This window comes from Catharus ustulatus, chromosome 8, assembly GCF_009819885.2.
Source record: "Catharus ustulatus isolate bCatUst1 chromosome 8, bCatUst1.pri.v2, whole genome shotgun sequence".
NCBI lineage: Eukaryota > Metazoa > Chordata > Aves > Passeriformes > Turdidae > Catharus > Catharus ustulatus.
The window spans coordinates 15,448,035-15,473,074 of record NC_046228.1 but is presented as its reverse complement, the minus strand read 5'-3'; the positions used below and the strand labels follow the sequence as shown (position 1 = coordinate 15,473,074).

The following is a 25,040-nucleotide window of genomic DNA, read 5'->3' as shown; positions in this document are numbered from 1 at the left end:
ACTTCTGCCATGTTTCTTCTTCACTGAGCTTTCCAGCGCACCAGCTTGTCAGCTCTCCAGTCTGACGTAGCAAAGGATTGACTGTAGGGTCACTGCAATCTAAATAACAAACCCCAAAACAAAAATACAAAGGGCAAATGTTTGCTGCTCTTTATTCACTTTATGAATACTGCATACATAGTAGAAAAAAAACCTCAAACAAATGCTTGTAATATCAGTCTGTAATTCTTGGGTCCCTGCTGCACAATGTAAGGGTGTTTTTCTGTTGATTTTTTTTAAAGATCTAGGCACTATAGTAGCCCACATTGCAGATCTTTCTTGCTTCCAAATAAAGAAGTCTAGATAAAGATTCTCATCTTACAGCTCAATTAAAAAAAAAGGCAAGTGAAGGAACAAATGCCCTTTCTTAACATTTAGTGTTCAGTTCCACAACCGGTTTATATAGACAGAGCTTCATTCCTGAGACCACATGAATGAAGCTCACCATCAGATTTGATGGCAAATACAATTTAATGGGAAATACAAAGCTGCTGTGAAAATGAGAAAACTATTTACTTTGCACAATGAACAAAGCCAAAGTTGTTCTACCAGTTGCACAAGCAATGAAGCATTTGCAGTATGAATTTATATCCACGGAGTCCTTTCACTAGGGAACTGTCTGCATGTGTTACAAGATACTCCAATCTACTTCTTTTTTAGTACAGAACCATTAATTCAGAACTCTGGGTTTTATGGTGCCACTAAAAGGCAAAAAACTTTCTGAGTTTTGGCTATGAATGCTTTTTTTTCCAGTTTTCTAGTGTATACCTATACCCTCTTGCTCTCGTGCTTGATGCTTTAAAGCTTTGCTTTTAAGGCAGTGTCTTAACTGTATGACTTAAGTAGTTTGCATTCAATTGTTTATTTTAATATAATGGTTTACCTTTATCCTTATTTATTGTGATGCCTTTTAAAGTATTACTTCATTAAAATGTAATAATAATGAAAAATGTAGGTATTTTAATTTACCTAAGTATTATAGTAATACTGTTTTCCATCCTATGGAATGATTTCTTTATCCATAGTAGGAGCTGTTGGTGCTACTGTGCAGCTGCTGGCATAAATTCAGTTAGTGGCTGTTGCACTACCTTTTTGAGAGCCACAGGCAGTTCAGGATAGTGTTCAATACATGACTTAAAAGGAGCTCACCTGAAGAAGTTAAGTCTTCTGTTCTGATTACTGTGCTGTAAGAAGAAACTAGTAAAAAACAGAACTGTGGAGTAGGACAGATATGACTGACGAGGAGGTGTAAGTACATCAGCACCAGTGCCCTTGGCCAGTCGAGACAGCTCAGGTCACATACATGACCTACCTTCCTTAGGATTTGTTGCTGAGAAACTGGTGAAATTTACCTGAAACATAGGAAACCTAAGGGATCAGGAAAAAAATACACAATCAGGATGAGATAATTCAATTACTGAAAACCAAGTTTGACATTTAGAATATTCAAACTCCACTTGCTTACGTGTTCTTAGCAATCTGGGAAAAATTCTGCTATGAAAAAGAATGCAACTATGTCAGTTCAGTGGATGGTACAGGTAACATGGAAGTAAATTGTGATGCTGCAGTGATTGTTAGCAGTAATTCAAACTTTTGTTTTCAAATTAAAGGATGAACAGGACATAACTTGGCTTCATTAATTTTTAAGTATTTTCCCTATAATTTCAATGCTAATCTACCTGATAGTGCACTGTTTTATTATGCATCTGGAAATCATATATATTTTAAAGAACTGTAAAACAAAAAACAAACACAATCACTCAGAAAGTTGTTTGTTTTAAGAGGTTGTTTGTTTCAGGGTTGCAATTCACTAAAAGGAAGGACTGGTTTAATTCCATGTGTACAGAGACATTGTCTCCAACGACACTTAACAAATACAACCTAATAAATTAAAAGATCAGTAGAAGCTAATCTTACAATACAGACCTGTTCTTTACTACTGAAATTTTCATTTCACTAATTTGCTTTAAAAAAAATTGGTCCACATACAAAATAAAATGGGTAAAAGCAATTCTAAGTGGAGCAAACATTGCCCTTTTTATTCAGTTCCAGCTGTAGAGGTCTCTGGGTGGTAAATCATAATGTGATCTCTCTTCCTCTTCAGGTCCACAATCTAGCGGCAGACCATAATTGTAATCAACTGTTACAACTGGCAACCTTTTATTTTGTTCCATGCTTCTGGTAGTTTCACCCTGAAAAGGCTTTCTTTCATAGTCTATTGAACTATCTTCTTGGTGTATGGATGAAGATGGGTGCATTGTTCGTGAAGAGTATGGTGCAAATCTGTTTTTTCCTCTATTAAACTCCTCCGAGGGATGCACTCTCCTATTGTCTTCAGGACAATGTGGTCGATTACTGCAAGAACAAATATGAACAGTGACATTCTTAGAAATAAACCAGTTGTTTTACTGCTGATGACCACCACTAGAAATTAACTGTGTCTAACACTGAAAGAACAATTCAAACTCTTATTCTTGTTTTCACCCCCAACATTAAAATCCTCTCTATGGAGATTGCAAACTTGTTTGTATTAATTTTCCAATTCCAGTGATTAAAATTACAGCTCTTTACAGTAAGTAATTCTTCCAGAGGAACTTTTGTTTCAAGTGCTGTTTACAATTAAAATTACCTGTTTACTGAGGGTGTCTTTACCTCGGGAATGTTTTACTCCCAAGCCTGAGTTTTCATTTTCGTGTACAATATTTAACTATAATTCTCTAGTACACAGTCTCAACAGGCTATAATATATTTAGGAAAATATTTTAATTATTAATTCTTCTGCAACAGAAGACTCACTCTCCTTAAAAATACATATGGAACAATCTAAAAATGCATAAACTATATATATATAAATATATACATACCAATATATGTATGTATAGGTTTCAATTTTCTTTGCTCTCAAATACCTTCCTTACTTGGTAAAGGAAGTGGTGTATAAAGCCAATGCAAAACAATCTTTAAATATTTAAAATATTCTCCCTTACTGAACCATAGATTTACTTAGACTGGAAAGGATCACTAGAAGTACCTAGGGTCACCTCAAACTAAGTCTCGTTAGATGAGTTTGTCCAGGGGCTATGTCCACTCTTAAAGGATGTGGGATGGCAACCCAGTTCAATGTCTGATCATCCCACACAGTAAAAGCCTTTAGCTTGTTGTACACAGCACTTAAGAGTTAAATACAGCATCTGTGTTTTGCTTTTTTGCTTACTGATACTTGATTTTCATATTTTGTAGTTCAGCAGCTTGAACTGTGCTTGTCATGCCCATGATTATGTCAGTGATTCACGCAATAATCACACCCAAAACTCAGCATCAATGGACCACAAATTAGTCACATTATTTTCTCAGTGCTCAGATCCAATGGGTTAAACTATATTTAAGCAAAAAACTTAACACAGATTTTTACACTATGCAGTTAATTTGTATTTTTTGGCAGGGGAGTAATACTACAAAGGTAGTCAGAAAATGATATCTGATACTTACCTATAATTTCTGTTAAAGTCATCATTATCAGACCCGTAATCCCTGTGAAGTGAAGGAGATGAGGAGAAATGAGGTTCTGGTACATTTTCATGGGAAGAAAAGGCCTGGCTTCTGCAAATAACCAAAAGAATTGCATGTTAAGAAGACTGCCAACAGTTGTAAGACTTGGAAAATATACACATCAAATGAAATAAAATATTTCTTCTTTTAATAAAGATTACTTAAAATTTTAATAAAAACTATAATAACTGTATTAATATAATACCTCAAAATCATATGCTTCACTGTAATAACATCATCTGGTTTAGCTGTATAATGGAACAAATTCAAACTTTACTAGTGCAATAAATCTGAAATACATTCTGCAATATTAAAAGTATTTTGAAATATGTCAGAACGCAATAGGTTTACTAGTAAGTGATATATGTATTTGTGAGAATATAATGCAAGTTCTGAAGCCAATTTCTAACAAATTATTAACTCATGGAATAAACAAAGGCAAATCAAACTTCCTTGTAGCATTCCTGTTTATCTGCATTTTGGTGAGGGCATAAATAAAATTTCATACCCTCTTCTGTCCAGAGCACTTCTTTTTAAGTTTCTGTACAAAACAAAGTGGGACAAGAGTTTTGTTTCAAGATGACTAAAAGGTAAAGGAAACACAAACTGTAAAGAAGCACAACCTTCTAATTAAGGACACCCTGGCTTTTGAAGCTGCAACACACCAGCTTACATCAAACCCTTCCATAAGTCAAAACAAGTTAATGAACTGATCATTTATATATTAAAAGGATGATTGCCTTCAAAATAGTTTATTTTTAAAAATACTTAATTTGATATTTTAAGTTAAAACTGCTGAAGTTTACACTTTTATTCTCTCTAATTCTTACACCTCAAGGATGCTTTACCTGTCTGAACACCATTCACGTGGCAAGTCATTGTGACCTGGATGATCGTGGAAAGGCCTTGGCCTTTTTCCGTGCCCTTTACTACCATAATCAAAATCTTTTGATTGAGTCTGTTCGTGTAAGCCATCGTAAGGCTGAGGGTCATGAAAAGGTCTGCACCTTTGTCCAGGACCTTTATTATCATAATCTTTCAGTTGCATCTCTGTTTTTAAGTCATTGCGAGGCTGGTGATCATTAAAAGGTCTCAACCTCTGTCCACGATCCCTCTTAACAAATTCAAAATCTCCCAATTGCATCTGTGACTGCAAGTCATCATGGGACTCGTAGTCATGGAAGGATCTCAGTCTTTGGCCAGGACCTCTACTGGCAGAATCCAATTCTTTTAACTGCATTTGAGTCTGAAATTCATCATGAGATTGGTGGTCATGGAACATTTTTCGCCTCTGGCCACGGCCCCTGCCACCAAAATCAAAATCTTTTGATTGCCTGTCTTCCTGTAAATCACTAGGAGATGGATGGTCAGGAAAAGATCTCTGCCTTTGTTCCTGACCTCTGTTGAAGTCGAAAGACTGTCTGTCTGCTTGCAAATCATCATGAAACTGATGTCCATGAAAAGGTCTCAAACTCTGTCCACGTCCCTTGTTACTGAAGTCTGGGTCCTTCAGCTGCGTGTCTTCTTGATAATCATCATAAAAGTGGTGGTCAGAAAAGGCTCTTTGTCTTTGTTCTGGTCCCCTATTGTAGTCCCAATTTCTCATCTGCACTGATGCTCTTAATTCATCCTGAGTTTGATGGTCATGAAATGGTCTTCGTCTGTGTCCAGGCCCCTTATTAATGAAGTCAAAATCTCGCAACTGCATCTGTCCTTGCAAATCATTGTAAGAGTGGTCATCATAAATTCTTAATCTTTTCCCAGACCTGTTAAGAAGTATTGAGTATCATACTTAAAAGTGCTACAAGTCATTAATGAAAACAATTCCTTTTTAACCAAGAATTTAGATGAAAGACATTGCAAGTATGAAGGTATCAAAATTACTAATAATCCAAACTGTATGTAAGATTATAAAACCTTCAGTGTTAAAGCAGAAGCTGTGACAAACATTCAATTGTAATGCTACAGTACTTGTTAAGCAGACAAAACCAGTGATTCAAAATACATTAAAAATAACTGCAGATTACTGTAGAATAATGAAGGACAGGCAAAGTAAAACTGAATTTTCCCAAGTGAATTAATTACTTACAGACTTCTAACAGAATACATTGCCTTTCTTACCCTTATCTTGTCGCTGTTTTGTCAAGTTCTGTACATACATTTTACATGAATAGGCTATATTAATAACATCTCTTTTGGGTATCTATGGTATTTTCAATAAGAAATAATTCTTTTCCCTTGTGTTTTACTTTTTTTTTTTTGGTTGGTTGATTTTTTGTTTTGTTTTCAATTCCATTTTTCAGCCTATTACCCCTGAAAATCTTCATTTGGGAGCCGCTCTACAGATCCTTCCATCGCATGTGGTGGTGGGATAATATCTTCATCTGCATCCCATACATCCATTCCAAGGTTACTAAGAGGGAAAAAAAAACCTCATACAAGCTTCCTTTTTAAAACATACTACTGACTGAGAAAAAACCCACTCCCATAAAATTCTTCAGTTTTGAATGACAGAAATTTTATGTCAAGTAAAACTTATATTCAACTTAGAAAATATTAATCTTGTAAATGTATTTTAAAAATCTGACGTGAGTCCAACTTAATCCTGCACAGATTGTGAAACAATGACAGGAGCAAAACAAAGGACCTTAAATTAATCTAAAAAGAAACAAATTACACAGGTATTGATTTCAAAATCAATTTACTGCCACAAGGCATCATTGGCACAAATACCTTAGCATCACATAAAAATTGGCTGTTCTTAGAAGATTATAAGCATAACTTTCTTAAACATCAGAAATATAATTACTGTGAACAGAGGGGATGAGAACAATGTTCCACTTTCCCATTTTTTTTTATTCTTAAAATTGATCTATTTTTTTTTAAATCTTGTTTTACAGTGCCAACAACAGCAGGCAGATCACAGAGCTTATAAAGACATCTTTGCAGTGGCTCCTTTCAGCTTATGAGAGAATAAAGACTCAATACACTTGTCACAGTATGATAAAAGCACAACAATGTTCAGTAGTAGCTGTCAGATTAAAAACAGTCTTTCAAATCATATACATTCAAAAGATGAACAAAGTACACTGCACTGCATGGTATTCATCTGAGAATACACAAACAACTAAACATATATTTTGCATCTGTGTAGTTTCATATCAAAGGTTTAAGAGGGAATTAATTTTGGCTTAGGACTGGAAGTGAACTTTTAAAAATGCCAGGAGACATGCTGGAAACTCTTAAGCATACAACATAAACCTTTTGTTTACCTTCGCATTGGCTGTGTCCTGAGATCTGTGAGATACACGAGGCCATCCATGCGATGACCTCTAGCATCACCAAAAGCTGAAGGAAAAAAATACACCCTAATGAAATGTGGTCATGAGAGCCATGAAAATGTGAAAGGCAAGTTTCTGTTCCCCATGAGATGCTGAATTTGAAACAATTCTAACTTGGTATTAAACATTTCAGCAAGCTGGCATCATTGCAGCATTTTTTTAAAAATCCCCTGAAACTAGTAGTGGTATGGAACTATGACTAAAACTCTTTCAAGTAAAATTAAAAAAAAAATAAGCAGCTAAAACATACTCCCTATGCTGTCTATTTCTATTGCTGAAGTCCTTCCTGGAATAGAATCAAAGTCAGCTATAAAATCTTCTATATAAGCCAACAGATGAAATTATTGAAAAGATACTAAAATAGAATTGTCATATTTGTGAGTTTTTAGTAATTGTGAAGTACAAACTGACACATGCCTTAGTTCAAATTATACACCTACCCTGAATTGCTGCCTCTGGATCCCAGCCTTCAACGTCTATAAGATACCTGAAGAAAAATATTACTATGTTATTGTCCCAAAGGGAATACAGAGTAATATAAGGATGCTACTTTTTGTGAAGAATGATTTCTGCTTTCATGCAGCCTTACCTACATATAAGGTAGCCAGTTCTATTAATTCCGTTAGTACAGTGCACGCCAATGAGCTTCTCTATCAAAAAAGGAAAGACTCTTTAACAGTTCAGAAAGTGAAATTAATAGAAAGTTAGCACAATACAAAAAAAAAAATCTCTGCTTTTCTAACAGAGTAATGATAAATAATGCTTGCTATTTACAAATTCTACTGTCACGCCTGTAAAACAAGAGACACATCCAGACAGGACACATGGCCTCTCCAGACTGGGTCTCTAGCAGCTTTTAGCTCACTAATTCCAAACCTGTGATGGCTGAGATTGACCCTGCAGATAGTAGAAAAAAAACCAAAGAGTGATGGCAGGTAAAGCACCTAGCCTCAGCCACTGCAGTAACAGGAGAAAAAGAATAAAAGATGGGTTTGAAAGCAAATCTCAGCAAGCAAATGTAGAACTGAAGAACATAAAATACACATAATGCAGCTGAGAGTATGAAATGCTTAGGAGTACAAAATACATGGAGGAAAAAAGGAGCAGTAATCTCTACAGATTTTTTTTCTTTTTTTAAAAGATTATACTAATTGGTCAAAGGCTAAAAAGTAGAGTAACTTACTATTGCTAGGGTGTTTCAAATGAGAGACTTCCAACAGAAATAGGGAAATTCTAATACAATCACGCAAGGCCACTAGTAAAACGCCATCCAAACTATTTATATACATATTGAAATGTAATGAAAAAGAAACAAGTTCAATATATATAGAAAGGGCTACTATGATGGCCATAAAATAAGGAAGCTTGTCTCAGTCTGTAAAATCAAATCTGAGATACTGAAGTAATAGTGGGGACATAGAAGAATGATACTTAAAAGGCAAAGCTATATAAGAATAAATGTACAACTGATTAAGAGTTTTAGGCTAGATTTAAGAAGAAAAATTATCATCATCGAAAGAACAAAGTTCTGGTAGAGGCAGTACTGACAGATGGTCTTTGAAACAGGACATTGATAAACTTCTGAATGACGTAAAATATAACTGAGACAAAATACAAGCATTTGCCACAGATCACAGCAGTCAGTTTGACACGTAAGTTCATTACAAGTTGATGTCCTAACAACTCAAACACTAAAAAAGCCCCAGTTTCTCAGGAAGTGTTTGTAGAAAGAATCCTGAGATATTTTAGGGATTACCTAAAACAGAGGCCAAATTTTGAGGAGTAAAGTCCTCCCCAAGTCAGAAGTCACACAAGCGCTGCCAAAATGCCCTTATGAGCTGTAACTGCAGGTCAACATGCAGCAACAAATCAAGAACTGATTCTCTCAAGATCAGATTCAGATACAGACTATTCTTTGTCACACAAAAAAGCACACTAGATCCAAACCAAAAGAAAACTAATAATCACCAGGTAATTTCCTTAAGCCAAAAAAGAGCAAAAGAAGAATGCACAAGCTAACTTCCTGAGCAAGGAAAAAGGCTTTTTTCTTACACTTTTTCATTTTCCCATTAGTTCTAATTCAGGTTCTCATACCTGAAATTTAGGTCAGAACTTTCTCACAAAACATTTGATCATCTACACCTGGTTATGCTTTACAGTAAAAACTGTATGCACTTGGGCAGTTAATATCTCTACTTTCTCAAAGAGAATGCCCAAGGAACTACAGCAAATACCATGAAAGAATGGTTTACCTTTATTGGATAAACAAACAGGAAAAATCTGCCTACAAAGAATCACTACCAAAAGAAGTGAAAAGTTTAAAGCTATACACACACTGTGGCAAAATACACACTCATTTATTTTCACAAAAAGCACCTTATCCAATCTCAGCAAGAACTGTCCTGTTGCATAGACACTGAAACAGCAGCACAGCCACACTGTGGAAACACTGACACGGGGTCTGTAATGAGATTTTCAAGAACTGTTCAGATCTGAGGACAATATGGAGACTCATAAGTAAAAAAAACCCACTACATCAGACAAAATGGACTGAAGCTGCTCTCACAGATCAGTGCCCAGTGCCATCAGAGACCCAGTGCTATTTAAAACATCCATCAAGGGCTGGCAGCTACAACACTCAGCTGATGGTAAACAATTTGGGTCAGAGAGAGGAAGGCCTTGCTTTGACACATAACACAAATGTAACACTATTAAGAAGGACATTTGAGTTAGCAGTCATTATTTAAAAAAACATGTTTTGTTTTTTAAAGATACACAGTGGTTTGCATAACAGATTTTACTATGATGATAAAGCAGAAAGCGCTGTAGAAAGCCTGAGATCCTGGCGTCATAAATTTTACCGAATATTGAAATTAGTAAATGACACAGTTAGTAGTGAAATAAAATTTTGGTGAGGTTTTTGTTACAGCACAGGATGCTGATATTTACCATTTCCTGCATTTTCCCAAAGGAATTTTCTGACCCATTTTTTGAACTGTAGGATAGTAGCATTATCAGGGACTTCAAGTCCAACAGTATAAAGTTTCTTATACTGCACACTTTTAGGTAAATCCTAACAACAAAAGAAAAAAAGCAAATGGTAAAAATTACTGAAGTCTTTTAACAATGAGAAACCTTAAGCAGTATCTAACATAATGACAATGTAAACCAGTTGTCCAAATCCTGAACAGAAACTGAAAGCAATCTTGACACAATTGTATAGAGATACGCTCTCAGAAACTACCAATAACATTTCTACATTAAAGACCATCTTAGACAAGGAACAGTTCCTACATAAGATTTATTTATCCCTGCTAATAAGGCTGCACATTAACTAAGGGAGCAGATTCTTGGCATTCCATTCCAATTTTACAATTATTAGCAGTATTTGTCCCTCCTACCCACAATCACGTACATACTCACAAAATTCACTCCCTTAATGCCTAGAGCCCATGTGCATTCAAAGATTTGCATTCTGTTATAACATTGCTATTTATTCTCCTTTTCAACAGGAGGCTGATTAATCACAATTTCTGGAACCATACAGGTAAAAACTTCTAAATTGATAAAGTAGTTTAAAAACGTACACCTTCTTAGTGGATTCCACTGAGGATCAGTAAAAAGAACCACCTAGGAATAAATGAGAGTATCTTCAGGACACAGGGTTTAACTCTTCTGCCCTTTTTATGTAGTGCCTGGCACTGAAGTCTTCATCCCTTACTGAGTTACCATAACACTAATAAGCCATAAATGCAACTAGCTAGAATAAAACATTTCTTTTCTGTTGGAGACATAAAATTAGTCTAGATGGCTTGTCTATTCCAATTCAAGGTAAACAAATGTGTAAACACTTTAAAATAAAAGTTGCAGCAACTATTTTACATTTTTATTAGGCTTTTGTTACCTTAACTTCATAGTATCGTGTGGTATATGTTAAATCAATAATTAATCCAAGCTCCACATTTAGGGCTTTCATTGCAGCAATTAGATCTTTCGGTGTAAATTTCTGGGTTGGGGTAAGCCTCTGGTTAATTGCCTACAAAGAAAATGGAAAAGAAATATTTTCTTTTTACTTTCTAATAACAAAACATTTGTAATATTCAGCTGTTTAATTAGCACTAGAAAACATCAGTATTTAGAAGAGAGTGTTTAATTATCAGAACCACATCCATGTATTATACAGGTAAAAGGAACCAAAAAGAAAGCAAAAATGTATGTATTCCTATTTAGATGAAAATGCAAGACATATTTCTGCTTGTACAAAAACATTATTAAAATTAGCTCTAATTTGATAGACACAAAAATTCTGAGAAACGTAGCATGTATATATTGATTTTTATGTAACTAAATACACACTAAAAAGCAAAACACTACAATCTACTTCCCCCAAATTGTTCCGCACAGTAATTCAAAACTAAAAACGTATTTCACATAAAACATAAATTGTGATACAAGAGTTCATTTCTAAAGCTTTAACTTTCTTCCCACAAATGTTGTGCAGACATTTTTATCCCTCCATCTCTTGACAGAGTGTACTTGCATGTCATTTAGTACTGGGGAATATTAAATAGGACTAAATATCGTGACTAAGAAAGCTGTGTGTTGGTGGATAATGAATAATTCATTTCATTTGACAAACAGTGAGAAAAATGTTTACTCACCCTACTGTAGCTGTGTTTTTTGAAATGTGTTCTTCACTTTAGGTATGAAAATGCCTCATATACTCAAGACTGGATTTTCTCTGAACAGTGCACTTGTCCATTGTGAGAGCCTTTTGACACAGGCTCAGCCAGAACCAATAAAGACAGTGGCAAAAGATGCAGCAGCCTCAACCACCTGTCAGTTCCTTTGTCAACAAGAAATTCAAGCAGACTGGACTCAGAACTATTGGAAAGGAAGGCAGCCACAGACCACATACTTCTCAGAACCACAAGATGCTATAGGGTAACTAACCATTCCTTGTTTTGACTGTACAGATTCTAATGTAAAATACTAGCAAGCACTTGTCTCGAGTCTGGAAACAGAGACAGGAAAACGAAGTAAACAGCAGGGCAGTCATATCAAAGCTGGTATGTGATTAGGAAGCTTCAGCTGAAAGGAGGAAGATAGAATGGATGTAATAAAGTATTCAGTCCTATGTATTTCAGACACCAGTGCACTGCTGAAAAAAGTGGAGGTTGTAGAAGTTTAAACAAAATTAAATGAGTCAGTTATGTCACTGCTACTCAGCAGTGACTCTTAGTAGAATCTGAAACTGAACTTTGAGGTGACAAAGGCAAATCTGCAAAAGGTCTATGGTAGAACACGAAAGAATTTTTACTATATGATATGACATAAACTGAGGAGGAATGTAATTTACAAAAATAAGGTATATTGATTGAGTAGGCAGTTAAATGTGTTACAAATCACTATATTTTGAAAGACTTGCTGGAATTTTCTGGAAAACTCCTGCTGAATATTCAGTAGCTTAGATGTTTAATAGAGCTTTGAGAATGTGAGACGAACCAATTCTAAAAACCTTCCTAAAGGCACGGGAAAGAACTTGCCCAGTTCTTACTACACTACAATGTTACTGTTAGTATTATAATGGTGATGTGAAAGAAGGACAGAAAATCCCTCCAAGTAAACACATGATCTTTACTAACAGCACATCTTCTAAGAGAACAACCCTATATCTTCAAATACTGAAAATATGTTTTCTTCCTTTGGGCAAAATCACCAATCATCAATTTCTTAATACATAGCAAAGCAGCAAGCTGCTGCATATTTAAGAGGTCTGTTCCACCAATTCAATAAAAAATAGGACTTTTGACAAACTATAACCAATCAGGTCTTCATCAGCATTTTCAGACAAATTTACTGACCACCTTTGCCAAGACATCACAGTCTAGCCAGTAACACATTTTATGTGTATTCTGCCACAAACTCCATGACCTCCAAGCACACAGTCTCTGGCAGACTTGTCATTTCTCTGTCTTGCATAGTTGAGACTGAACAAACTGAAGGGACAGAAATGTTACAGATTTTGCATCTTTGGGTACCAGACTTTATGTCTGGCCAAGACAACTTCCCAGAACAGAGATCTACACCCCAGTGAGATCAGCAGGACAGGAAATGAGTAACATGCTGATGTGGAGTGGTCCTTGTGGCAAGAGCAAAGAAGCCAATTATAACTCTACTGGATTTTATATTCACAGCTTGATTTGTTGACTGGCAGTCCTGGTGGAAAATCACACAACTGCTGTACAATCCATCCACATCCTGGAGAACATGACATATTAAGCATAAGATCCTTGGTGTCCAAGGAACCAAACCATCATCCTGAAGCTGTAAAAGCAGCTGCAGGAAGCAACTCCTGCATTTCACCTCTGTCATTCCTAATAAAACTGAACTGAATAGTGACTTAAGACATAATGAGTAGTAATAAACCAAAGAACCAAAATTTTTGTGTATGAATACTAGAGAGCAGTCTGTAGACAAAAGCTTAGACACAAGATTTCCTTTTAACTGTTACAGTTATGTCAGGCCACTGTACTTTCTTTAAAAGTGCCTAGAAAATTTATTTCCTCTATATCTAAAGCAAGGACTTGTAAAAGTTAATTTATGCAGCACTTGTCCTATTTGCCCTTCTGTATAAATTAAGACTAATTTGTCCTATGCCTCCAAAAAGTCATAGGCTCTAAAGAACTGAACAGTCTCAACAAGACAACCTCCACATATTTTAGAATCAAAGAATTTAAAGATTTGACTCAGTGTATTTCATAGCTTAGGATGGCACTTCATGTTAGTAAGACTCTAAAGGAAATACTAATAAAAGTACTTTTTAAATTAATTAATTAGTAAAATAGAAGAAATCTATGAAGACTTCTTTTTCAGCTATAATACATTCACTAGATCCACTGAAGCTTTTTGCTTATGAAATTGCCAATCTGGATCTATAATTTTCAAAGTTCTGGCGTGGCTGGTATCCTTCAGTGTGTGTTTCATTTCCCCAAAATTATACTTTGGCTTATATTGCCTAGATTGTTACTCATATCATAATCTCTTCCATATGATTTTCTTAAAACAGCTATGAAGATATTAAATAAGATTATGAATTTAGGCCACTTAATATAGTGATCAAATGAACTATGCCGATTGATTTAAAAGCTTGATTGTTTTTAAAAGATAAATAAGAAGAGTAGTATCAGATATAAAGAAAAAAAACACAGACTATTATTTTTAAAAGCCAGATGGCAGAAAGGCCTAAATCTGAATAAATAATTAAAAAAAAAAAAAAAAAACCAAACAAACTTCCTTACAATTTGCATGTATAGTCATGCTATTCTTCATTACTTTTGCAGTTTATCCAATACAGCCCATTAGCAGTTACTTTTATACATACCCCTTTTAAAGGTACTTTGAATGCAATAAATCTTGTTCCTGGTATAGGCTGTCCAACTGGTGTCAAACTCCGCCATCTGTAAGGAAAGAAATATTAATTTCTACATATTTTCAAGTTGCATGATTCAACAGAAGACACTTGCAGCTCAAAGCACATCAAAATTGCTGTTACCATACAGTACAATTAGGTCCTCAAATCTGCAATTATTCCATGAAGCAGTTTCAAATACCACCAGGACATTTGAAAAGACTCTTTTTCTTTCCTTCTTCTTCAACTTCCAAGAAATTCCTCTCCTCAAAATGGCAGGATAACATTTACAAACAAGAAGCACCCATAGAAAGCAAAGTGCATGTGTAAGGTTCAACAGGTAAAAATGCATTGTTGCATTTGGTGGACATTTTTCAACCTGAATCAAACACCTTAAAGTTGCAACAAGCACACTTCAATCATTTAATTGATTTTCTTACGTTGACAAAGAAATGCAAAGTTTACTTTCATTAACAATACAAATCATCTGCATTTTCCAAAAATGTTTCCCTTGTTATATGCTTCTCTTTCAAAGAAACACTCTTGATTGAACTTTCTCTCACCATTTTGAAAAATACAGAAGATATTCCATCACATCAAAACCTATCACAAATCACCAATAAGAAGACTTGTCACAACACTCCAAACACTTGTAATTCCAAAACCACAAAGAACTGGTATGTACAAATTCTACATTGTACTGAAAATGCTCTCAATATATAGTATTTCAGAGATTTCATTTTTTAAAGAAGGATGAAAAGCATTATCTGAAAACAAGTTAATTAGCAGATCAATTTTACCTTCAAAGAGGTAACTTACTAAATTTAGAACTGTTATTTTTTCTTCTTCTGCAAGTGCAAATTTTCTCTATAACCTAACAATGTGCAGCTGGATGACTTAAAATCTACACAGGCATTTTGCATTTTTGGTCAATTCCTCTGACTATTAACATACAAAACATTTCCACTAGATTCTTTAAGACAGGTATCCATTGCCTTGGAATTTTCTGAATTAATACTTAAATTAATCTCTCCCTTTGAAGGGAGCATCCAACAGCTTCTAGATTCCTTTTGGATGTTCATAAAACTACACCATTTAAGGAAATAAAATGAATACTTAATTTTAAAATATTCTAAACACTTAGAACTTTGCTTTGTTCATAGTTCCCGTATTAGACCATAAAATAACTAGAAGTTGCCTGGAAAAATTCTCAATGAAATATCTGTAATTATTTTTCTCAGAGTACATAAATAACAACATCACCATTCAGAGATGTTTGGAAGTAACAAAGGAAACACAAAGCAGGGAGCCCCAAGGGTATCTGATATTAAGCAATCACATAGCCGTCCCCTACAGCCATATCTTCAGCACTAACGTCTCTCTGTAATCTTCATCACGAGGCAAAGAACAGATCAAGGCTCACAGTGCAGACATACAGGTGCTTATTTAATGGACAACAAATGAAGCAACAAAGCAGTAATAACAACACATCATTAGGAAGGCTGTTGCAAACAGCTGGTCTGTAGAAGACAGATACAAAGTGAGAAAGCATAAGGGCAAGCTAGAGATGAAATCACTGAGAGCTGTTTCAAATAAAACCTTTTACTAAATTCTAAATTTTTTTGCAGGATGAGTCTTCCTAAGTGAATTTTCAAGTTTGTAAACTCTGGAGTCGAGTAGCTTTATCCTTGTTAAGTATGAAAACAAAAATCTGAGACTATGTTCCATTTACTCCTGTTGAAGACATGTAAATTGTACATGAATCAATTAACATCGGAAATTCAGTGCTGTTTTAACCTGCTTTCTCTTGGAAATCTGTGAGTGGAAATAAACCATAATTATCATAGATAGGAACATTTAGAAGTCAAAAAGAAAGTATCAAAAAAGGGCTTTAAAATCTTATTTTCTTTAATTAACAACTTAAAAAAGGTTTTGCAAAAATTCTGAAGGTTTTTCATATTAGGGGATTTACAGAACAATACCCCAGGATTACCCAGTTTGTTGTCAGACCTTAATAAACTTGGGGTTTTATTCTCTTGTATTTAAAGCCATTTAAATCCTCCCAGAAAAAAAAAATCTGCACAATCAGCAAGAAACTCAAAAGCTGCTGACAGCTCTATGGTAGAAAATGAGCAGAAGGCACTTTTCATCAGAAATATAAAGGGTATGTGTTCTATGTTATCTTTAAAATGGTATTTTAAAATGAAATTGCAGCATACTGCTGCAGAACTAAAAATAAAACCAGCAGATTGAAATTAACCACAGATTAGCTAAAGAAATAAATTCACATTTATTCTGCTGTCAACAGAAGAACATGGTTGGGAATTAAAAATTAGACTAAAGAAGTCAAACTCTCACAGAACAAGTATACATAAAGGCAGAAATGATCAAAGACGAGCTGCAGGCGGTCACATAAACAGGAATTACAAGAGGAAAGACTTAACTGAGCATTTCAGCAAGTTTGAATGAGACTAGTGACACGTGATTTGTATCCTGCTTGAACGTGAGTGGAAGGCAGAAAGGCAGGAGTCAGAGGTGTTATCACAAGACTTGGCACCATCATCCCTCTACCAGTGACTAACAGCTACCGAGGCTTCAATGAAAACAAGCTGGACATGAAGAAACTGATTACGGATTACATCCAGCTGCATATTTTATCTGCTTTGGTTTTAAAGACCAGATGTGGAACAATTTTTTTTTCATCATTTACTTTAACATTAACATTGTTAAGGTCATATGGAAGCTTTAACTTCAGTAAAATTTTCTGGTTGAGAAGTGATTCATAGTAAGATTTACTTTGACAGCTACTGAAATACTGTCACCTCTAGCAAGACCATTTAGAAAATACTACTCAGAATCTCTTTTCCTTTTCTTTGGCTACTGATACTGCACGATATATAAGCAGCCTGACTTTCCAAGCGACTTCCATACCTCTATAGACACCAGATTCAAAATTGATGATAGGGAACATGTTTACAAATAAAATGTCATTCTTTTCTCACTCACTGTTGAACATGCACAATCCATTATGCCACAATATTTAATATTCCTGTCTAAATAAAAATGCTGATGCTTTGAGTCTGGACAAGAAAAATTCAGTTAAAGAAGCACATTTAGAGCACATAGGCAAAAACAATTCAGCTTTGCCCTTCTAACAGAAAGATCCCACTCAATATTTTTCATATTATTCAAGGGAAACATGCCAGAAGGTGACATTTCTGCAGATGCTCTTCAGAACTGAACTGGGGTTTACGTAATTATACCCACAGCAGGATTTTGGATGAGTATAAATCTGTAAAAACATCACAGTATTTTATTACTTGTTATGCAGCTTGGACTGTCTGGTTCTCCAGTCAAACATCATAGTGTTCAACTACTGAAGGATAAAATAATTTCAGACACTGTGAAGAACCAGAACTTGACTCCACGTGGAAACTGCAGAGCAAGGGGCCACTTGAATCCCTCTTTTCCACTGATACTTCATTTTGCTACAAAACTACTTCACCAGAACTACTCTGTAGGCTTGAGACTGCAACAGACACTACACCATAGCTCCGCTCCAAGACACTACTGGTAAAAAAAAAATACTTGTCTTTATCATAGAATGGCTTGGGTAAGAAAAAGCCTTAAACACCATCTAGTTCCAACTCTCCTGCCACAGGCAGGGACACCTTCCATTAGACCAGATTGCTGAAAGACCCATCCAACCAGCCTTGAAAACACTGGCAGGGAAGGACACCCAGAACTTCCCTGGGCAACCTATTCCTGTGTATCATCATCCTTATACTGAAAAATTCCTTCCTTACATCTGATGTAAACCTCTTCAACTTTAAAGTTATTACCCCTTGTCCTAAAAAAAGGTCCACTGTTTCTTGTTTGCTTGCATTATTCTTACCTACATTAACTGAAACATCCAATTTATTGTATTGCTTGAATTGCAGAATGAAATTTGGATTAAAAGTGTTAAGAACTGAGGCACTAAGAGGAAGACAATCTTAATGTAGTGTCACTTTCCTCATCTCTATCATTAAATCAAAAGAGTTACTGTTAAGAGTATTGCTATTACAACATGGCAATTGAGGTTGTACTTCCACAGTCTGCACGGTCTGGACTTGTCCTTATGCTCCAGGGTACCACATTCTCACTTCTGCCAACACCTATTCTGGGGCCAGTAAATTGCATGTGCAGGGTCACCTAGACTCAAATTAGCTTCCTTAAGTCCCTTCTGGGGTTCACTTCTATGCCTTCCTGGCTTACTGAATTGACACTGAAGAACAACATGCTGTGCCAGCACACATTGTGTGACATCCATACGCTGCTGCATGAGACTGAGGGCCTGAGAAGACCTTCAGCTTCTTTACTGCAAAACCCCTGTCACTATGGATGTCTTAACTGCATTTCTTAGCAGTATAAAAACTATTTGGGAAAGTTGAAAATACTTCAGTATTAGGCACTTTGTCTGAAATTAATACTAACTTTATAACCAAATACTTGACAGTAGCTGTTTCTCCCCCTGAAAGGTATTAGTTTCCAATTGTGTAAGTCAAAAGTACAGTCCACTGATTATTCCATACTTAAGAAATCCACGTAACCTGAAAGCTTCTCTAGTTCAAATGCAAGGGGGAGGATATGAATGGAGAAATGAGCACCTGATTCTCAAACTTTTATTAGCAATTTCCAAGGATGAAGAAAACAAGGCCAATTGTTTTCAGAATTCTGATTCACTTCTTAAAAAACTAACGCACTTTAGCCCACTTTTATCCAATACATAACTGAAACTTCATCGAAATTTTGAGAGAAAGACATGCTTAAACAGCTTTTCTTAAAGTTTATTATACTTTTAGTCCCTGAGTTTGTCAGCCATGAAAAAAATTCAGCTTCTTTATTTTTTTAATTCTGTTCATCTTTTGTTTCTATTTACTGCTTTTAAACCAACGAATTTTACAGGAACGCGTGTTTTTTGTATTTAACTGCTCCTCCTAAGAATGCTCTTAATAAACCAACTTAATCCTCCCCCTGAAACCAGCATAATGTAATTCTTCCCTCAAACTGCAAGTTATTGCCCCATTACAGTGTGCCCTTATATCTCAGCATACTCTCCCTATCCAAAAAGTTTGTGTTGATGTCATCAAGAACACATGGGTTAAAACTCTTAACTTGGACTTCTTTTTGTGCTTTATAAGAGCTGAAGAATAGAACTGTATCTGTTTTAAATGATGTCATTGTGTGGTCCACGTATGCACTCCCAATCAAGTAATCAGAAAGCCTGTACAGTGCAGTTGGGTTAATTTGGGATTATTTTTGCTGATACAACATTTCTGTCATCCTCTTGTTAGAAACAAAATCACGAGATGTTTCTGGAGCGGAATTCATAAAAAATATTCCTTGATCTTATGCATGCAACCACCTGCTCCCATCTTATCAACTCTTCTGCCATTGCTAGCAGCAAACACGTGAATAGTCAGAAGTATAGACTACTCTCTCATTTCCCCAGTAAACACACACTTGGGGGTAAAACGATTAGGAGGAAGGAACTGTGTGTGGCCGATGAAGGAGAAGTGTTCACAGACAGGTTGGAGCATTATACTCACCTGGGGGATGACTGGCTGTGCTGTTCCTGTCTTGGAGAAGATACCTACCTTACCTGACTGTAGGTGGTGAAGATGCTTGAGGCAAGAAAGCGCCTGGGGCAGTCAGTGCCCCTCTCTGTGGGATGCCCGCTCCTGCCTCTTGCTCAGTGTGAGGGATACTTACCCGTCAGGGATAGTATTCTTCTTTACCATGCTGAAAGCAGGAGCAGGCAGAGCAGGAGGCAGCGGTGAAAGTGGGCACTGCAGCAAAGGAGAGAGAACCGCGCGGTTAACACGGTGCTAATCTCTATCTCCATCTGTGGGCCTTTGCACAGGGCTGAGTCTCAAATAAAACAAACCGAGCAGCCAGCTGGGGCTTGAAGCCATCCTGAACAAGTCCTGCACCTTGCAAGCTAGCCTATTCCTCCACTGCTAGAGCATTACAAGTGGGAAAGACAACTCACCTCTCCTCTCCAGGTGATCACAAAAGAGAGAGGAGAGGCAGCAGGTTTCTAACTCTGGCAGCAGCGCTGCGGGCACGAAGATCTTCCTGGCAGTCCCTTCTGTCCCGCTCGTGCGGCTCGGAGCCGTCTATTCCGCCCTTGCGCTCCCAGTTAGAACCCGTCTCAATGAGCAGAACATCCAGGCAGCTGCAAGAGGCCAGGCCGGCACCTCAGCAATGGAAGGAGCATCACCTGCTCCCCCCTAACCCAGACGGGTCCGATCCCGCTGGACGCCGGGCGCCTGCCGACCTCGGGGGGGCCCCGGGCGGGGGGAGCGGCCCCCATGCCCCCGCTGCACGGACAACGCCGATGAGCTGCCCCTCACAGCCGCGTGTCCCCGGGGCAGGACGGGCTGCGGGGCCGGCCCTGGGCTCGACAGCGCTTGAGCTCGGGGCAGGGACAAACACAGACCGGGGCGGGGGAGGTCGCGGCCCGGCTGCGGGGGGCGGGCGGGCTGTGAGGGGAAAGGCGCGGGCTGCAGACGGTGACAGGGAAGAGCCCGTGCGGCGGCGGGGCGGGGCGGGGAGGAGCGGGGCTGCGGGCGGCCCGTACCCGGACAGGATTTCCCTGGCGGAGGAAGGAAAGGCTGGTGCGACACAGAACCTTCCCGAAAGGGCCGCGACTGCGCCTGCGCGGCGGCGGCGGGCGGGGCGGGGCGGGGCGGGGAGCGGAGCGCGGGAGCGCGGCCAATGGGGCGAGGGGCGGCGGCGGCTCCGCGCGTGCGCGGGGCGGGGTCTCGGCAGTGATGGCGGGGTTGGTCTCCGGCTGGATGTGTGGCAATGGAGCAGCTCCGGTAGTCGGGCATGTGCGGGTGATGTGGTTTTAAAACGCAGCTCAGCATCTCTCCCGCTTAAGCCGATTTATTTTTGTTTTAAAAGTTCTGGAAATTTATTATTCCCGTGTACTCCTGGCCAAACTCTTGTTCTGAGTGGATGTCAGTGGGGGCAGCCAGGATGGTTGTCAGTCTAGAAGCACATTGTGAAAAATTATGAACTATGTTTGCAACAGCTGTTGTAGTGGTGCTCCTCATAATTTGTTAATACGTTTTTATTTCTACCTGATAGGGTATCATTTAACACGACTCATGGAGCAAGTACATGAAGTACTCCAAGCATTTTGGTTTTGGCTGTGTTTTTCTTAGCTCTGTGGTATCTTTTTTCTCTCAAAGACTTTCTTCGGTCTTTTCCTTCATTAAGTGCTTTGGGGCAGCAATTTTGAGGTGCCTCATTTATGGAACTTGTAAATCCCATTTCCATGCACTGCTTGTGATGCATTCCGTGTTGGATGAATCCTCTTGGTGCTCAGTACAAACTGATAGATCACACCTCTCTATTTTTGCATATTTCTTTTAGTATTATTTCACTTTTTTTTTCTGCATAATTACTAAACATCAGCACTTTTATTTTTAATTGAATCATTCACTGAAGTTCATTTTAATCTGAGTCTTTGGGATGTCAGTAGAAATTCGAAAGGACAAAACACAACATTTTGTTAATAACAATGCTGGTATGGATCAGTAATAGGTCTTGTTTTTGAATGTGTGGATTTGCATTACCGTAGCTGAGAGTGGAGTCCTTTTTGAAAAGCGAAAACTTGCATCAAAGTGGTTTGTCTTGGCTTTTTACAAATAAATATTTGGGCATTTTTGAGGAATGCTTGTAGGCAGTTTGAGTATATAAATATGTTGAAAGAAGACGAAGTGCTCATGACTGAGCCATACTGTAAAGCAAAGATCTTGAAAAGGTGACCTTGACTTTCAGAAAAAAGTTAAAAGAGCTCTCTGAACAACATCTGTGTTCTGTATTCAGCAGTGCAGTGTGACAGTATGCAATACTGATCCAATAAGTGTTAAATATTGCTCTGAATGTAGTAGATTCTTTACAGCACTTCACAGAAGCCTTCACTTTACTCTGATTTTTGAAAGAACGAAAAAATAGCCAGAAGCAAGGTAGGTTAAAAGAAATAAAGTTGTTATTTTAATTTCCCTTGCGTGAGCGCGAGTCTGAGCGGGGCGCTGCGCGTCCCGCCACCGCCAGGGGGCGCTGCGGGTGCGGCGGGCCGGGCGCGGCCCCGCTGTGGGACCCGGGCTCGGGACCGCGCCCGTGGGGACAGCGTGGGGACGCGGGCACTGAGGGGACACCGCGGGGACACGGGCACTGAGGGGACACGGCGGGGACGCGGGCACTGAGGGGGCACTGAGGGGACGCGGGCACCGTGCGGGCACACTCGGGCAGTGCGCGTTCAGCATCACCGGGCAGGAACGCCGAGCCTTCAGCTCGCTAAAATCTGCCCCCGCCTGTAAAAACGCGACAGCATTTGGTCAAGCAGCGTGTCGGAAAAATTATGTGGGGTTTATGTTCCGCTGGAAGTCCTGATTTGTTTTCCATGGCTTGCTGGAGACACTGAGGATGTTGGTAGACGACAAATAGAATGACTTGTAAAGCAGAACCTGCAGGAAGGTAGTACAATAAAAATACTTATTTACATATTTCCTGCTATTGTGCAGCAAAATTTAACAAGTCAGTGAGGAATGTATTAATTTTATTTTTACATGCTTATATTGAATAGTCCCATTGAACTTGGTGGCGTTTCCCATGGTTTAAGGTAGAGATTTCTGAATTTAATTTTCCCATTCTCTCAGCAGCAGCAGTGCTAACTCTAGATGATGTATGAGGTCTTACTGCTGAGAAGGGATGCTCCCAAACCTCTGTAAATACTTTCCCTTCTGAAGAGTGCCTAGACAGACCTGTAATCTGAGCCATTACTTTTTTTGTTTTCACTTAGCTTCTCTGCTGTGTCATAAAACAAATGCACTGCTATTAACTGGAAAATCTGGTCTAGCATACATGATGTGCATTTAGAGTAACAGTTCTGTACCTTGCTCTGTACTTCATGGTACCACTTTGAATGGAGCATCTGGTAGAACAAGTCTTAGGACATGAAAGTATTTTACTGAAATAAGTAAGGAAACTTGTATATGTATTTAGGTATATTACTATACATATTATGAAAAGGAAAAAATGGTTGCTCACTTGTACTGTGTTAGTAGTTGGAGGAAGTTTGTGGAATTTACTGGGACAACCTGATGTGCTGGTCCTGCTGGAGCTGCCTGTGACCCCATTAAGTTTCTCTAAACAACCTCTGTTCACAATCCCCCAGCTCTTGGAGCAAATCCAGGATGACAGCGCCTGCTATAGCAACTGTGCTTTTTTTACCCAGGTCAGGTTAGGCACATCTACCTGTCAGGTGTCCAACCTGAAAGCTGGGACCAGTACTAAATTCAGTCTTCTGGAATTTCCAGTTGATTTTCTTCCCCTCTAGTCAGACATTCTTCATCTTGTGATTTGTTTCTGTTTCCTGACTAATCTCTTCCTCTTGTTTCTTCTCTAGCTCCTGTGGATTGTAAACCACATGCTGGAACACAAATAAACTGAAAATGCTACAAGTATTTTATAAAAATATTTTAAAATCATAAACATGTCTTCAGCACATCAGTATCTTCTTTAATTTTTAAAGTGCTATCTGATTAATATCAGATATGCATCAGATATTAAACATTTGGGTACCAAATTGATCTTAATCCTAAAATACAGCTATTTAATTTATTCACACTGTGTCCTGATGTAATAAGGCTCAGAGAAATACTACTGCTTTTTGTGGTATTGGCATCAACCCTCAAGAACTGAAAACATAAGTGATTGTATCAATGACTGAGTGACAGAATATGATTATTCAGCTGATACAAATCTTACTTTAAAAATCACTTAAAAACCTAGTTGATAAATGTAATTAAATATCTTTTAGGACTACTAATGTGTCTGTATCAGATAATAGTTCAGGAAGAATTATCATGTATAGTATCAGTAATCATATGCTAAATGTACAAAAGTTTGGATAAAAAATAGACATGAATATAACTGTCACCAGATGGATAAATTGTTATCACACAGAAGCACCTTTTGTGAAATCAGTAGTAAGTCTGAATCACATAATCATAGAGTCATAGAATGGTTTGGGTTTGAAAGGACTTTAAAGATCATGTAGTTCCAAAGCCCCTGCCATGCACAGGGACAGCTGCCACTAGATCAGGTTATTCAGAGCCCCATCCAACCTGGCCTTGAACACTTCCAGGACTGGGGAATCCACAGCTCATTATTTTTAAAAATCTGAAATTGAGTACTTTTCTTCCCACTTATCTGAAAATGATCCAAAATAATTACTGAGAAAAGTCTGGTGCTGGATGGAGGCACTCATACATAATGGTGCAGAGCTCTTCATGACTCAGTTATGAAAATTTGCATTTGTAGTCATTAAAAAGTCATTGCTACTTAAATATGGGATGTATGTCTACAAAATATAACTGTTCTTTCATAGTCACTTTGAAAATAATTTAGGAGTCAAATGACTAATGCCTGAATAAAAGTGGCTAATGCTTTTGTAGGTACATCTTTCTGCTCTTTTGTACTGAAAGGGCTGACTGGCACTTCATTAACTGGTGAAGTGTTACTGGGACAGCCACAGGGAAGGTTGTGAGGTGCTCAGGTGGTTTTAAAATTACACCTGTCAAAGTGGGCCGGTTCACTTTTTTTTTTTGTACAGTTTGTAAAATGATTTGAAGTGAGAGTAG

The 25,040-nt window shown here is 37.7% G+C and overlaps 1 protein-coding gene across 1 annotated transcript; it reads right to left on the bottom strand.

The window, feature by feature from the left end:
• Positions 1-127: 127 nt before the first annotated feature.
• LOC116999316 lies at positions 128-21,026 on the bottom strand. Its single transcript, XM_033065883.2, has 12 exons — positions 20,966-21,026; positions 20,095-20,171; positions 14,314-14,389; positions 10,834-10,965; positions 9,879-10,002; positions 7,519-7,579; positions 7,370-7,416; positions 6,861-6,936; positions 5,900-6,001; positions 4,437-5,354; positions 3,529-3,639; positions 128-2,394 (listed from the first exon to the last, which is right to left on the bottom strand). Exons 2-12 carry the CDS (start codon positions 20,121-20,123, stop codon positions 2,082-2,084), a joined length of 1,989 nt encoding a protein of 662 aa, XP_032921774.1. The 5' UTR covers positions 20,124-20,171; positions 20,966-21,026; the 3' UTR covers positions 128-2,081.
• Between the last annotated feature and the right edge of the window lie 4,014 nt (positions 21,027-25,040).

What these genes read in the sequence shown, in the direction of transcription:
- LOC116999316 (XM_033065883.2), bottom strand. Translation starts at nt 20,123, where the DNA reads ATGGTAAAGAAGAATACTATCCCTGACGG. An exon ending in AAGAATACTATCCCTGACGG is followed by an intron (nt 14,390 to 20,094) that starts GTAAGTATCCCT and finishes CTTTCCTTACAG; the next exon opens with ATGGCGGAGTTTGACACCAG. An exon ending in GACTTTAACAGAAATTATAG is followed by an intron (nt 2,395 to 3,528) that starts GTAAGTATCAGA and finishes TTGTTCTTGCAG; the next exon opens with TAATCGACCACATTGTCCTG.